General features: G+C 43.8%; 1 protein-coding gene across 1 annotated transcript in view; it reads left to right on the top strand.

Annotated features, from left to right (window-relative positions):
* Nucleotides 1-14,822, top strand: part of CHPT1 (choline phosphotransferase 1) — a 33,253-nt gene that overhangs the window by 11,462 nt on the left and 6,969 nt on the right. Inside the window, exons 2-6 of the mRNA XM_034778869.1 lie at nt 1,114-1,261; nt 3,349-3,490; nt 10,859-10,943; nt 12,729-12,860; nt 13,407-13,565. Coding sequence (XP_034634760.1) covers nt 1,114-1,261; nt 3,349-3,490; nt 10,859-10,943; nt 12,729-12,860; nt 13,407-13,565 — 666 coding nt within the window. The remainder of the gene's footprint in view (nt 1-1,113; nt 1,262-3,348; nt 3,491-10,858; nt 10,944-12,728; nt 12,861-13,406; nt 13,566-14,822) is intronic.

Here is a 14,822-nt window from a genome sequence, read left to right as displayed (position 1 = left end):
ATTGTACAAGAGTAACCGAGGGCAGGATGTAACAGACAGTTCCTACGTAGGGGTAGAAGAGAATTAATTTTCATGATTTCCTATGGGTTTTCATCTATTTGATATAAACATCTTGCATGTAACCTTTGACTTTATTTCTTCCTGAACAATTTTTTGCGTAAAGTGTGATTGAGAACAACTAGGGGGCAAAAATGTGACCTGGACTGAAACTAGATTTGGGGGTGTATGAGGAAAAGTAATCAGTAAGGACTAGTTTCAAAGTCGTACTGATTTCTGAAAGCTAAATCTCCCCTCCGAGATGGGACCACTACCATGGCAAGTCCTGCTAAACTAAAACCCAGTAATGAATGATCAAAAACAACCCCCAATCAATTTAAAACAAGAACTAAATAAATGATCAAAGTCTACATTCAATAGACAGTTGTTCTTCATTCTTAAGAGAACCATTTATTTACTTGGGAGAGATTCTGCAAGGCGTCTGCCTGCCATTTGAGCCTTGGAAAATCTCCAACTTTATCTATTTAAAAACTAAAACTTCTGTTAACAAAATTACTTAGTGCATTTTCTACTTTTATTTGCATATTAACTGAAATTTGATATACAAATATAACTAGTTCTCTAAATACCTAGGAAGAAAATAAAAATCAAAGTTAATCATCTAATTGACTTCAGAGAATTTGAATGAAACGCTGAACTCTTATTTTTTTAAGAAGCTCCTTTTTGTTTGGGTTCTGTGTCCATAAACCTAGATAGAACCATTCCTACTAATTATGTGCACCTCTCTCAATTTTCAGGTGAGAAAATTGAAGTTTGTTAATCTTGATGCCACTTTAGATAGCTGTATCTACCTAAAATTTTAGTTTTGTAAATTTAAGCACAAGTGTGAGGCTGCATAGATTCTGTGTCAGTGATATAAACGGAGTGATTCATTTCAGATTTACTGCAATTTACGCTGCTAAAACTGAAAGAGGACTTTGGCCTGTCCATGGTAGTCTCTTAGCAAAGTACTGCTCTGAAAGCTTTTCATGCAGAGAAAATCTGTAGTATGATAGATTTTGGCTAATAGTAAGTAATCTGGAACTGACAGTATTGATATTTATGCATCTGTTTCAGGCACCGTTTTGGGTATTCCTCTTGTGTGCATTAGGACTCTTTGTTTACCAGTCCCTGGATGCTATTGATGGGAAACAAGCCAGAAGAACAAATAGTAGTTCCCCCTTAGGGGAACTTTTTGACCATGGTTGTGACTGTATTTCCACAGGTAACTTTATTTCTTTATTTTTAAAACTCGGGCGATAACTGGGAAAATACTAAATCCTAGTAAGGAACAATCTGGCCTAATGGATAAAAACTAGACTGGGACTTTGGAGTCCTAGATTCTCTTCCTGGCCTGCTGGGTGACTATGAACAAGTCACTTTGCCTGTTGGTGCCTCTGTTTTTCAACTGTAAAATGGGAATAAGACTACTGACCTCATTTGCAAAGCTCTTTGAGATCTACTGATGAAAAGTGGTGTATGAGAGCTAGGTGTTTATTACTTACTAACCTAGGGAGTAGGAAAATATTTTAGAAGTGGCCCTGAGACATGTATAATGCATGTTACCTCGCTCTTGCATGCGTACATTGAGAGTATGAAGTGGGTGTGTTCCCTCTATTGAATCTGATCACTTTTTGTAAGTGATACAGTACATTCAAAGATTTCTTTAGAGAGAAGTGCAGTATCTCCAGGCAGTAGGCACACCATCCTTCAGGCTTTTTTTTAACATTAGTGTCTACACTATGCATTTCCACTAGATCCGAGATGACCAATACAAGTAACAATAAGGAATTAAATCTCTCCAGACCTGGTACTGTAGTTCTAACAATTTTTAAGTGTGTTTACTTTTCCTCACTTCGCTTTCATGGTTCCTGATTATGTTGACATGACTCAGTCTTTCTAATTAGAAAAGGTTTCATTTCCTTTTAAGAAAGAAATCAAAATGATGGGCTAGATTGTTTGTTTCCATCAAAAAACAAAACAAACACATGCAAGTTCTTGCATTTCTCTGTCCTGAAGTGATGCTTTTCTGAATTGCTGTCCAAGTCACAATTTTTAATTGGCTACTGCTTAATATCTGAAATTAATAGCCCACTTTTGTTGTTGTTTGTACTACAAACCTTAATTCATCTTGGCGATTTTAGCATCAAATTAAAATTGAACTACAGGTATTTATACTGTATCTAGTATCTTAGATACTTATACAGCCCTCATCACTATTGTGTTTGAGCCACATAAGTAGTGAAGCCAGCCTTCAGTTCTTCTGTTGAGAAAGTTATGACAGATGTTTGATTAACTCAGTAAATAGGCCTTGGTATGTGTGAGGGCCCCAAGTCTAGGGATTGGGTCCTGTTCCTGGGGAGGAATAGGGTGTCATGGGGGGTGGGGCTTTGCAGAGCCCCCCCCTGCAGCTCTGGTTACATGGGACTGGCTGAGCTCAGCTCCCTATATTGTCACCTCCAGGATCACAACACCACTCAGGTTTGGCTCCTCCCCCTCGGGGGAAACCAGCTGGGCCAAATTTGTGAGTGGCGTGACCTGGCGCACAGGGTCACAGTGCTCCTCACTCATATTTGAGCTGGCTGCCTTCCCGTCCTCATGATGGAGGGGCAGTTGAGCCAAACCTGAGTGGCACTGTGACCCCATGCACCAAGCCACAACAGTCTCACAGGACTGGAGCTGCCATGTGATCCTTTGAAACATTCCAGTGACCCAGTTTTGGGTCACAACCCACAGGTTGAGAAACCCCGATCTAAACCTAGTGAGACAAGGAACACTACAATGAGTGCTTAACTGTGCATGTTGTAGTTAAGGTTATCCAAGAGTTCATTTTCTCCCCGTTTTCACAATATTCCAATTCTCTGAAGATGTTGAGATGAACTTCCCTATATTTGGTCTGCACTTGATGATGGTGTGATGTGTGATTTTATTTTTAAATAGACCTCAGGAAAAAAGTTTATTCTAAAATGTAAAACCTATTTTTACAGTAATTTGTAACTCTCACTATCACTACCCTATAACAATGTCACCCAACGTATGGGCATGCCTCACTGGTTGTGTGGGGGTGGAGGGGAGGGGTCTGAAAAGGTATAAATTAAGATGGGTGAGCCTCTAACAACACATTATGGGGCTGTAAAGTGCACCATAGGTTTCATTTTCTTGAAGGGGGCTCAGCTTCAAGTTTGGGAAATGCTGTCCAACATGTCACTATACTATTGATGCTGCTGCAGTCAAACTTTGTCTAGTGTTTATCTTTAACATTGTAGGTAGTATAATTATTTATGACTGACCATGCTTATCTCTGCCTTTCAGTTTTTGTTTCCATTGGAGCCTGCATAGCTGTTCGGCTGGGAACGAATCCTGACTGGCTGTTTTTCTGTTGTTTTGTGGGAACGTTCATGTTTTATTGTGCTCACTGGCAGACATATGTATCAGGCATGTTAAAGTTTGGAAAGTAAGTAGAACTCTTTTCAGAATTGTACATATTTGATCTTTGGATTTGACACATCAAATTTTGACACATCTCATTTCACTTTCCACCCATCCTTCCCTCCCTCTCTCTCCCCCTCCCCCGCCCCCCTCGCGCCAAAAAAAAATCTGTTTTATTTGTAGTTCATATCTGGTCCAGGACCTGAAATTCATATCAAAACTGACATTCCTTTTTACAGATGTCCCTGAGACCTCTGTACAATTGCTATTGATTTGCAGTACATTAAACTCTATTTACAGTAATGGCTTCATAAAGTCACTGTTAGACATTGGGGTGCACAGTGCTTCTCAGAGCTCCAGGAGCACGGGGGCACTTCACCTCACTTCTCCATAGTTTGAGGAGGGTGCAGCATTTACTCTTCACTGAGCCTATCCAGAGGTTACATGGCCCTGTGCCCTTCTACTTTGGGGAGGCTAGTCCTGGAAGTGATGTTAACCTTGTATAGTCCTTACAGTCGAGAGTATAAGGACCATACTATGTCCACTCAGTCCTACTTCTTGTTCAGCCAATCGCTCAGACAAACAAGTTTGTTTACATTTGCAGACGATAATGCTGCCAGCTTCTTGTTTATAGTGTCATCTGAAAGTGAGAACAGGTGTTTGCATGGCACTGTTGTAGCTAGTGTTGCAAGACATTTACATGCAAGATGCACTAAAGCTCCATATGTCCTTTCATGCTTCAACCACCATTCCAGGGGACATGCGTCCATGCTGATGACGGGTTCTGTTTGATAACCATCCAAAGCAGTGTAGACCAACGCACGTTCATTTTCATCATCTGAGTCAGATGCCACCAGCAGAAGGTTGATTTTCTTTTTTGGTGGTTTGGATTCTGTAGTTTCTGCATCAGACTGGGTGCTCTTTTCAGACTTCTGAAAGCATGCTCCACACCTCGTCCCTCTCTGTTCCCCCACCTCAAAAAGAGTGGAGCAGGTGTTGAGCACCCCCTGGGAAAGGACAAAGTCAGCACCTGTGCTGGTACCTGACTTATGCACCAGACTTCAATACTGGCCCTGCAGGCAGTGCTTGGCCACCAGGACATTGGCCCATGCAGTGGCAGTATTGGAATCCGTGGAGGTTTCCCCTGGCTCCGGGGCCCCCTTCCCAGCAGTCAGACTCAGTCATGTCCAAGAGACGAGCCACTGCGTCGTCTTGACTGGCACCGGACCCTGACTCCGGCACCAAGGTCACTGAAATGGCCACAGTGGAGGTGGTACAGATGGAGAAGGAAGGACCAGCCCCGCCTATGGCGTTAGCTGCCACCTCTTCGTCCCCAGATGAGGCAGTAGCAAGCCGTTCTAATCCACTCCTGCCAGATGATTTCAGGGCCCCTCAGAAGCTCCTGAAATGAGTCGCCACAAAGTTGGGTCTGGAAGTAAAGGAGCTAAATGAGTCCATGCACAGCCTGATTGATATCCTGGCCACAGCGGCTTTCTCCAGAGTGGCCCTCCCAAGTCAATGAGGTGGTGTTGGGACCAATCAGGGCTCTGACAGACTCTTTCCTCTCTGTTCCCCCACCTCAAAAAGAGTGGAAAAGTAGTACTACATACCAGCCAATGGGTTTGAGTACATGTATTCACATCCCCCTTCTCTCCCCTCCCCCCCAAGGTCCCTGGTGGTGTCAGCTGTGAATGAGAGGGACAGACAAGGTCAGTCCATCACCACCCCCAAAGAATAAAGAGGCTAAGACACTATATCTGATCGGAAGAATGGTTTATTCCACGGGCAACCTCCAGCTCCGCAGCAGACGCTGCTGGAGAAGTACGATTTTAACCTGTGGGACTCCATGGCCAAGTTCAAGGACATCCTGCTGCAGGAGTTCATGGCCATCCTGGAGGAAGGCAAGACAGTGGCCAGGGCCTCCCTCCACGCAGCTCTGGATGTGGCTGACTCTGCAGTCAGAACGATGGCATTTGATTCAGAATCCATTCCCCTTTTTGGTTTTAGACAGTCTATCGCCCTTCTGCACTGTGTGATCCTGCATAACATCGGACCATTGGATGCTCAGTACTGACACAGTTGAGTACACCCTGAGTTTTCATCCCTCCCTCTCACTCCCCAACCCCATGCCTCTTCATGGATGCTTCTCACCAGCAACTTCTCATCTAGGAGGTGCAAGCCCTCCTACATGTGGGGGCTGTAGAGGAAATTCCTTAAGGTTTGAGAGGCAAGGGGTTTTACTCCCAATATTTCCTAATCTGCAAAGGTAAAGGGGCCCTGTGGTCCATTCTGGACCTGTCACCTCACAAATATCTCAAGAAATGGAGGCCAGGGAGACCATGCAGAACCTCAGTCATTCCCTCCCTGGATCCAGTGGGTACACTGCCTCGATTGGTACACTGCCTCGATTTAAAGGATGCTTATTTCCACCTTCCACAGACACAGGAGATTCCTCTGGTTCGTGGTGGGCCAATGCCACTACCAGTTCACTGCGCTTCCTTCAGCCCCGTGGATTTTAACAAAGCATATGGTGGTGGTTGCAGCCTGCCTGAGATGTCAAGGTGTACAAATCAACCTGTACCTTGACAATTGGCTGATCAAAGGCCACTCGTAGGCTCAGGTTCAGCCCAGCATTGGCATAGTATGGGCCACTTGTTGGACACTGGGCCTGTTAATAAACTAACAGAAATCGACACTAGTCGCGGTGCACAGAAAAGAGTTCATGGGGCAGTGCTTGACTCCACTCGGGCCAAGGCCTACCTGCCGGAGGCCTGGTTCCAAACTGTCAGATCTTATCGCCAGTGTCAAAAATCACATACTTATGACCACCTGGGTGTGCCTCAAGCTGTTAAGTCACATGGCAGCATGTACCTATGTGGTGTAGTACACGTGGCTGGTGTCAGTCTACTCCCAGGCAAACACAACTTGGACTCAGTTCTCATGATTCCGCCAACTGTTTTTAGCTTCTCTGATTTGGTGGGCAGAGACAAATGATGAAAGTTCAATGACGAAAGGGGTGCCCTTCGCTGCCCCGTCCCAGACAGTAATCTTGGTTTCGCACGCATCAAACCTGGGGTGGGGAGCCCACCTCAGTAGACTTGGAACCCAGGGTTTCTGGTCTCAGAAGAACTCTCCCTGCACATAAATGTCAGGGAATTCAGGGTGATACACTTGGCCTGCCAGGTGCTTCTTCCCCAGCTCTTAGCAAGGTCATGCAGGTCTTGACGGACAATGGAGCCTCGATATTTTACATCCGCAGACAAGGGGGAGCTCGCTCAGACCTGTGTCAAGAAGCCCTCCAGTGTGAACCACACTGTTTGCCTCGAGGTGGCACACCTCCCAGTAGATCGGAATGCGTTGGTGGAGCATCTCGCCACAAGTGGTCCCTTCACCCAGCCGTCGCCAGAATTATCTTCCAGAAGTGGGGGGACTCCCAAGCTGAACCTGGTCGACACCAGACAGAACAGGAAATGCCACTGGGTTCTGTTTGATGTCCGGGCTCAGCAACGGCTCCCTGTCTGACGTGTTCCTGTCTCCTGGGCAGATGGACTGCTGCATACTTTCCCACTGATTCCCCTGGTACACAAGGTACTCCTAAAGATCAAGAGGGGCAAGGCAAAGATTATCATGATAGCTCTGGCGTGGCCACGCCAGCACTGGTTCGGCATGCTTCTGGACCTCTCGGTAGCAACTTCACTAGAGCTCCTACCCTGTCTGGACTTGATTTTTCAAGACCGCGGCCGGTTGCGTCACTGGACCCTCGCTATACCTGACAGAGTGGCTTCTGTGTGGCTGAACTCTGAGAAGCAGACCTGCTCAGATCAGGCTCAGCAAGTCTTGCTAGGTAGCAGGAAACCCTCCACCCGGGCTACCTACTTGGTTAAGTGGAAACATTTCACTTGTTAGGCCTCTGAATGGAATCTTCCCTGTAGTCTGTCTTGGACTGTTTGCTCCACCTGAAGCATCAGGGTGTAGCTCTGCCATGGGTCAAAGTTCACTTTGCAGCCATCTCAGCCTTCCATCCTCCAGTCTAGGGCAGATCAGTCTTCTCCCATGAGATGATGATCAGGTACCTCAAAGGTTTGGAAAGATTCTCCTCACAGGTTTGTGACCCGATTCCCCCATGGAACTTAAACCTGGTCCTGTCAAAGCTCATGGGGGCTCTCCTTCAAGCTGTTGGCATCTTGTTCCTTACTGCTCCTCTGGTGGAAGGTCACCTTCCTGGTGGCGATTATAATGGCCAGAAGCATCTCCAAGATTAAAGCCCTGACAGTAGAGGACCCCCTTCCCCCCCTCCCCATACGGAGTTCTTCAAGAGCAAGGTCCAACTACGCCCCCACCCGGCCTTCCTCCCAAAGGTGGTGTTGCAGGTCCATAACAACCAGGACATTTTTCTGTCTGTCGTCTTTTCAAAGCCTCACAGCACCAATGAAGAATGTTGGCTACACACATTAGATGTTAGGCAGGCCATGGCCTTTTATATCAAAAGGTCTAAGCTAGGGGTCTTAAACTCAAATGACCATGAGGGCCGCATGAGGACTAGTACATTGGCCCAAGGGCCGCATTACTGACACCTCCCCCCCTTGGCCCTGCCCCCACTCCACCCCTTCCATGAGGCCACGCCCCTACCCTGCCTCTTCCCACCCCTTCCCTTCCCCCGTTCCAACCCCTTCCCCGAAATCCCCACCCCAACTCTGCCCCCTCCCTGCCCCCAGGTGGTGCAGGAAGGGTGTGGGGTGTGGCAGGGGCTCAGGGCACGGAGTTGGGGTGTGGGGTGAGGGCAAGGGTGGGGGTGCAGGGGGGGCTCAGGGCAGTGGGTTGTGGTGTGAGGTGCAGGAGGGGTAAGGGATGTGGCAGGGAGTCAGGGCACGGGATCGGAGTGCAGGAGGGGTGCGGCAGTGGGTTGAGGCGCAGGAAGGATGCGGCAGGGGGTTCAAGGCAGAGGGTCAGAGTGCAGGGTGTGGCAGGCAGCTCAGGGAAGGGGGTTGGGGTGCAGGAGGGGTGGGGCAGGGGTGCAGGGTGTGGCAAGGGGCTCAGGGCAGGGGGTTCGGCTGCAGGAAAGGTTCGGGGGGTGGGCTCTGGCCCGGCGCACACCGGGGGCAGGGCAGGCTGCCTGCCTGCCCTGCCCTGCTCCCGCGCTGCTCCAGGATGTGTGTATTGCTGTTGCTTCAGGCACCACCCCCAGCATCTCCCATTGGCTGGGAACGGGGAACTGCGGCCAATGGGAGCTGCTGGGGGCGGTGCCTGAAGCAACATCAACACACACCAGTGTGCCCTCCCTTCCCCACGTTCCGGCCGCTTTCCGGAGCGGTGTGGCGGCAGGGCCGGCAGGCAGGGAGCCTGCCCTGCCCCCGGTGTGCGTCAGGCCAGAGCCGCTCTAGGTAAATGCTGGGGAAGGGCGGGGGGGCTGCAAGGAGCTTGAGGGCCACAGAAAATAACCTCGCGGGCTGCATGTTTGAGACCCCTGGTCTAAGCCCTTCCACAAGTCTATGCAGCTTTTTGTAGCTATGGCGGACAGGAGAAAGGACTATCAGTGTTGTCCGAAAGAATCTCGTCCTGGTTAACTGCCTACATCCAAGCTTGCTACAAGCAGGTGAAGGTTCTGCCTCTGGCCATCATGAAGGCTCATTCCACAAGAGCCCAGGCTTCAGCAGCAGCATTCCTTGCACAGTTATCAGTTCAGAACATCAGCAGGGCCGTTACATGGGTGTGAGTTCATACCTTCATGTCTCACTATGCCATCACCCAACAGACCTGTGACAATGCCAGTTTCAGGAGAGCAGTGTTGCAATCAGCCCATCTATGAACTCCGAGCCCATCTCCAGGGATATTGCTTGTCACCTAGCACGGAATCGACATGAGCAAGCACTTGAAGAAAAAATGGTTACTAACTTTTCATACCTGTTTTTCCTCAAGATGTGTTGCTCATGTCCATTCCATGACCCGCCCTCCTACTTCTCTGTCGGAGTTACCAGCAAGAAGGAAATGAGAGGGTGTGGAGCCGGTGACACCCCTTGTACCAGCGCATGTGCATGAGGTCCAGGGGGCACTAGAGTCAGCCCTACAGATACCACTAAGGGAAAAGATCTCTGGAAACTGTGCACATGGTACACACACACCAAGCATGGAATGGACATGAGCAATACATCTCCAAGAACAACAGTTGTGGAAGGTTAGTAAACAGTTTTTTTTAACACAGAAACTAACTTAATAGAAGTAATGGCTTTTGGAAGGTTGGAAACAATAAATAAATAAATAAATACATTAAAAAAGATATAAATTTGTTAGGAAAGTTTTTTGCAGAGATGTCTGTGTGGTGGGAGAAGGATTTGGATAGACTAATTACCCTAGGGGAATGGCTTTCCTCTGAAAAAGTGGACAAGCAATCTCAGTCTCTTAAGAGAGATTTTCTTTAAGATACAATTTAAAATGGTGCTTTACAGGAGTCAGATGGTACTTAACAAACATGATAGATTTGAATGAGGGATAAATGTTGGAGAAATTGTGATAAAAGAGGGGATTATATGCATATATAGTGGACATGTCCAGTCATTAGAGAATATTGGGATGTGATTAGTCACCAAATATTGCAAATTCTTCGGTAATACATATCCAGCAGTCCTCCTAGGGCTTCCTAGCAGAAATGGTTACATAAAAGGAAATGAAGAATCTTAGCCACTAGTAGGTGCTACACTACTGATTAACCTCTCACTAGAAAAAGGAAAAATAGTTTAAAACTAGAGGAATGGTTTTGTTTTTTTTTTAAAAAGGGAGGTTATGGAAAAATCAATGCATTAATTTCATATCTAGCAAAATACACATGACAAACAGATGTTCGATATTTGGCTGCCATTTATTCAATACTCAAAGTACATTTGCCTGCAAAAAAAAACAGCACACCTGTCTAATTTTAGTGAATATTGATGGTTGATAATCACACTGTTTGATAAATGAATAGTCAGTTTCACTCAATAAAACAGTCCCTGGATGGTATAAAGACTCTCTCTGCAATATGAATAAAAACCTGTTAAATAGAGAGATCTGATGATGATAGTATTTGTTTTTTCTTAAAAGCTCACTGTTGTAATTATCGTTTTGCTTAATATTTATGACAATGATTTTGTAATCGTGTTAAAATTTCCTAAATAGCTATACAGTACTAAAAAAAACCTCCTGAGTTTTCTGTGCATAACTTTAAACGATATACAGGTATTTAGCAAAGTATGTTTTTGCTTTAGTTGGTATGTAGAATTTTGTGGTCACAGAAATCATGTATTTTATATACATGACATGTCCTGAATGGATACATTTTAATTACCTAATCATTTATTCCCATTCCCTCCCCTCAAAAAACAGATGTATGAACTAAGCCTGCTTCCTCTTTTCTTTCTAGGGTTGATGTAACTGAAGTTCAGATAGCCATAATAATCCTCTTCTTGATGTCTGCATTTGGTGGAACTACTATGTGGGACTATAAGGTAAGTGTATCAAGCATTCAGACTCTCAGTTTTATCTGAATCTGTCATGTGCAGGTGTATTGATGTTTAGTAATTGCTTTTCAAATCTTCTGTGTTCAGTTTGCTGCATTTGCTAAATCTTATTTTTTATTTCAATTTTAATACATACAGAAGTTGCTTTATATACTTATTATAGGGTGCCTGTTTCCATGTAGTTCAGTACTGTATCGCTTGGATGTGATGGTGTGGTTTCTTATGCATGAATTTAGAGCTACACAGAGGAAAAAGACCCCATCTGCCATATATTAACTTTAGGCCTGGAAAATACATTTTGATTATAGTTCAAAGGAATCTTATCCACAGTCTATATTTTTCATATGTAATAGTTTCTATTACATCCAATTTTTATATTTAATTATTCCTGTACCATACATTTCTGCTCAAAATTATAATTTTTAAAGTAGACTGTCTCAATTGTAAAACAAACTGGCCATTGAAATCTACAAATCCAATGGGCTAAATTTTGCTTTATGCTGATGTAAATATGGAGTAACTGTTAAAATTAATAGAGCTGCACTGGATTTACACTGGTGTAAAAGCCGATCTGGCCCTGTAACTTTAAAATGTCTACCCAGCAGTGTTCTGGCATCAGTATATTAAAAAAATATTTCCAGTCTGTTTGAGGGAAGGGGGAACAGCTCATATATTTCATGTAGAATAGGACCATATAGGATTGAATGCAAATATTTTTAAAAGTTGGAAACAATTTCAGTGAAGCCTGCTGTATACTGTAGTTCCTGCTCCTGGTGGTGGTTTCATCTGTATAATACACAGTACTAGTTGATTGGAATAGATATTAATATCCTGCAACATCAAGTTAATTTTGCAGTCTAGATTATTTTGGTAATGTTTTATTGTATCTGACTCATTCATCAATCTGGCAATTATGAAATGGCAAGTTTTTAGAGGGAAATGTTGTCTTAAACAATTTGGTTTTCTTCTCCCCAAATAGCTTTTGTTCTGTTTCTGAAACTATTAAATTTGAAATGCAAACCATAACTGGGATCTTTAGACTTCACAAACTTGGCTAATTGACTATATATTCTTTTTGTGTTAATTGGTGGATTGTTTCGAGATGCAGGAGTCTCTGCTTTAGATTTTAATGTTGAAGAAAAAACAAGTCTGTCTCCAAAAATATGTAGTCCATGGTTTCAGAAAATTTATTGCTACTCTTTTTTTAACCCTTTGCTGCCTTGGAAGTTTTCTTGAAACTGCATTTGACCCTAAAAGGTAAATATTTTGTTAAATCTATATCTGGATAATATACATAATGCAATAATGAATAATATACATAATACATCACATGGAATATTATGTAACATAATCACAAAGCAGGCAGATGGAGTTTACATTTCCTGTGGTGCTCCATTGTGCTGACCAATGAATTTAGAAAGAACTATCCTTTTTCCTCTGACACAGATTTCTGTTGAATCAAATTTGAAATAGTTAGCAAAAGTATAAAAAGAGCTTTTTAATGGTGTTGCAAATACAGCTGAATTTCAAGGGCAGAATTACCCTCCTACTTCTCCAGGATTTAAACATTCCAAAAAAAAAAAAGGGGGGGGGGTAATTCTATCGTCTTAAGGGCAAGACTGTACTCTAAAATTGTTGATTTGAGTATAAGTTTCAAGGAAAAGGGATAGTTAAAATGAAGCAATACAAATTGTTTTTGGAGTCTTCAGCTGCAGTTTAACTTTTTCCAAGGAATGATGTCCTTTAAATTTTTTTAAACTTTTTTCTTGCAAGATCCCTTTGATAGACCTAAAATTGAAGACTTTCCCTGTTCTTGGAATAGTGGGTGGAGCATTATTTTCCTGTTCCAACTATTTCCATGTCATCTTTGGTGGTGGAGTTGGCAAAAATGGATCTACAATCGCAGTAAGCTATTTTAGAATTTAAACTGTATTCTAATATTGGGGTGGGGAAGAAAGGGGGGTTACTGTGTTGTCTGGTTTGTATGTTAAATTCTTACATTACAAAAAAGTTAGTATGTCTGACCATCTTACTGATTGAGTATTTAAGTAATCTAATACATTGATTCTTCTGTTTGATATACCTTAATGCTGTCTGTAAAGCCATTAAATATATATATATGAATGAGACAGCTAATAAGAACTCAACTCCAGTGGTAATCCAAGTCATGTTTTCTGTATACCCTTGATTAGGGGTCTTGTATTGTCAGAGAAACTGCAATGAGGTTTGAGTTTATAAACTATAATGGGAAAGAAAAGTCAGTGCGAGTGCTCCTGCTGCACAGCAGCTCAGGACCTGATTTTTTTTCTTCCAGACATGTTGAGTACATGTGACTTCATTTGGCTTTTAGTGGAAGTTGTGGTTGGTCAGCAGTCCTAAAAATTGGGCCCAAAAATTTATGGTATGATTCAAGTTATGATGAGAAACATTTTCTGCTTTTGTGTGTTTCAGGGCACTAGTGTTCTTTCACCAGGCCTCCATATAGGACTAGTCATCACTTTGGCAATAATGATCTATAAAAAATCTACAACTCAGCTGTTTGAAAAGCACCCTTGCCTCTATGTCTTAACATTTGGATTTGTGAGTGCTAAGATCACACAAAAATTGGTGGTAAGGAATCTTGTTTGTTGTTGGATGTGTGTATTTGGTACTTACGAAAGTGAGGAATTTTGTAAGCTCTCCCACTCAACTCTGCTAATATACCCTGTTGGTTATTGAAGAACCTCTACTACTACAACAACTAATCTGGGCCTGTCAGAGACTGGCTGGAATTCAACAGGGGGACCCAACTGCCCCTTGAGGTGGCCACGTTCAAAATTTAATCCTCAAAACCCAAGGTGCCTAAACTCCCTAGGCTCCTAACTTCCCACTGGTAAAGTTCCCTAGGTACCTTAACTTCCACTGGAGGGAAATGGAGGCTGCACCTCAGTCCTGCCAGCAGTGTGCAGCTTAGCATCTAACTTTCACCTGTGCCCCAGCAGGGTTCACAAACTAGATATTTACTCACTATCTCTTCTGTGGGATCCAATCCAGGAGATGTGCTCAGAGGCCTCCTTAGAGCATAGCAACTGGATTGGGGCCTGCACAAAACAGCCTGAGGAGCAGATGGTGATGACTCTGCCTGATCCAGAACTTGGTTCTACCATGTCCCAGATGAGTGCCTTAATTACTGGGCTATGGGGGTGTCTCAGTCTCTCTTGTTGAAACTGTTTCACTTTTATAAAATAATTATTCATTGGGCCAAAGAGGCGGAGAGTGCAATTTCATAACTCACTGGTTAGGGCTCTAACCTGTGATGCAGGAGACTCAAATTCAAGGCCATGTGCCACTGACTATTTAATTAAATAGTCAAATATTTTGTACAAAGCGGAACAGCTTCAACAGACCCATCCAAGAATACCCTATAGCCCAGTAGTTAAGGCATTCCTGCCTTAACTTTTTAATCTTTAGACTAGGGCATACACAGAGTTCTTCTAGACAACTGAAAGTACAATGTTATGTTTATCTACATTTTTTTTTCATTCGTAAGAGAGCAAGACTCACCAGACCGAGATCTGCCTTACCCAGACAGAAAACCATAAAATCAACAAGCTCGTTAGCACTATTCTGGATATTAATATTGGAGGACTTTTGTCTTGTGACTTTTTGTATGGGTACAGACTATTCCAAATGTCTTAACAAACCTTCACTGTATAGCTAAATAGCAAAGTATTAGGTTTGAGTTGAGAAGCAACTACATGGCTTACAGCAAGTATGGCACAGACTCACTGCATAGACTTCACAAGAGCAGAGTAACAAGGAAGGACTGGATCCAGAAGGCTCAGTAAGACTGTTTTGAAGGTGTACAAGAACTTGTAAACACGGCTA

This window comes from Trachemys scripta, chromosome 1 (assembly GCF_013100865.1).
Source record: "Trachemys scripta elegans isolate TJP31775 chromosome 1, CAS_Tse_1.0, whole genome shotgun sequence".
Lineage (NCBI taxonomy): Eukaryota > Metazoa > Chordata > Testudines > Emydidae > Trachemys > Trachemys scripta.
The sequence above is the reverse complement of the archived record's forward strand: the minus strand, read 5'-3'. Positions and strand labels throughout refer to the sequence as shown.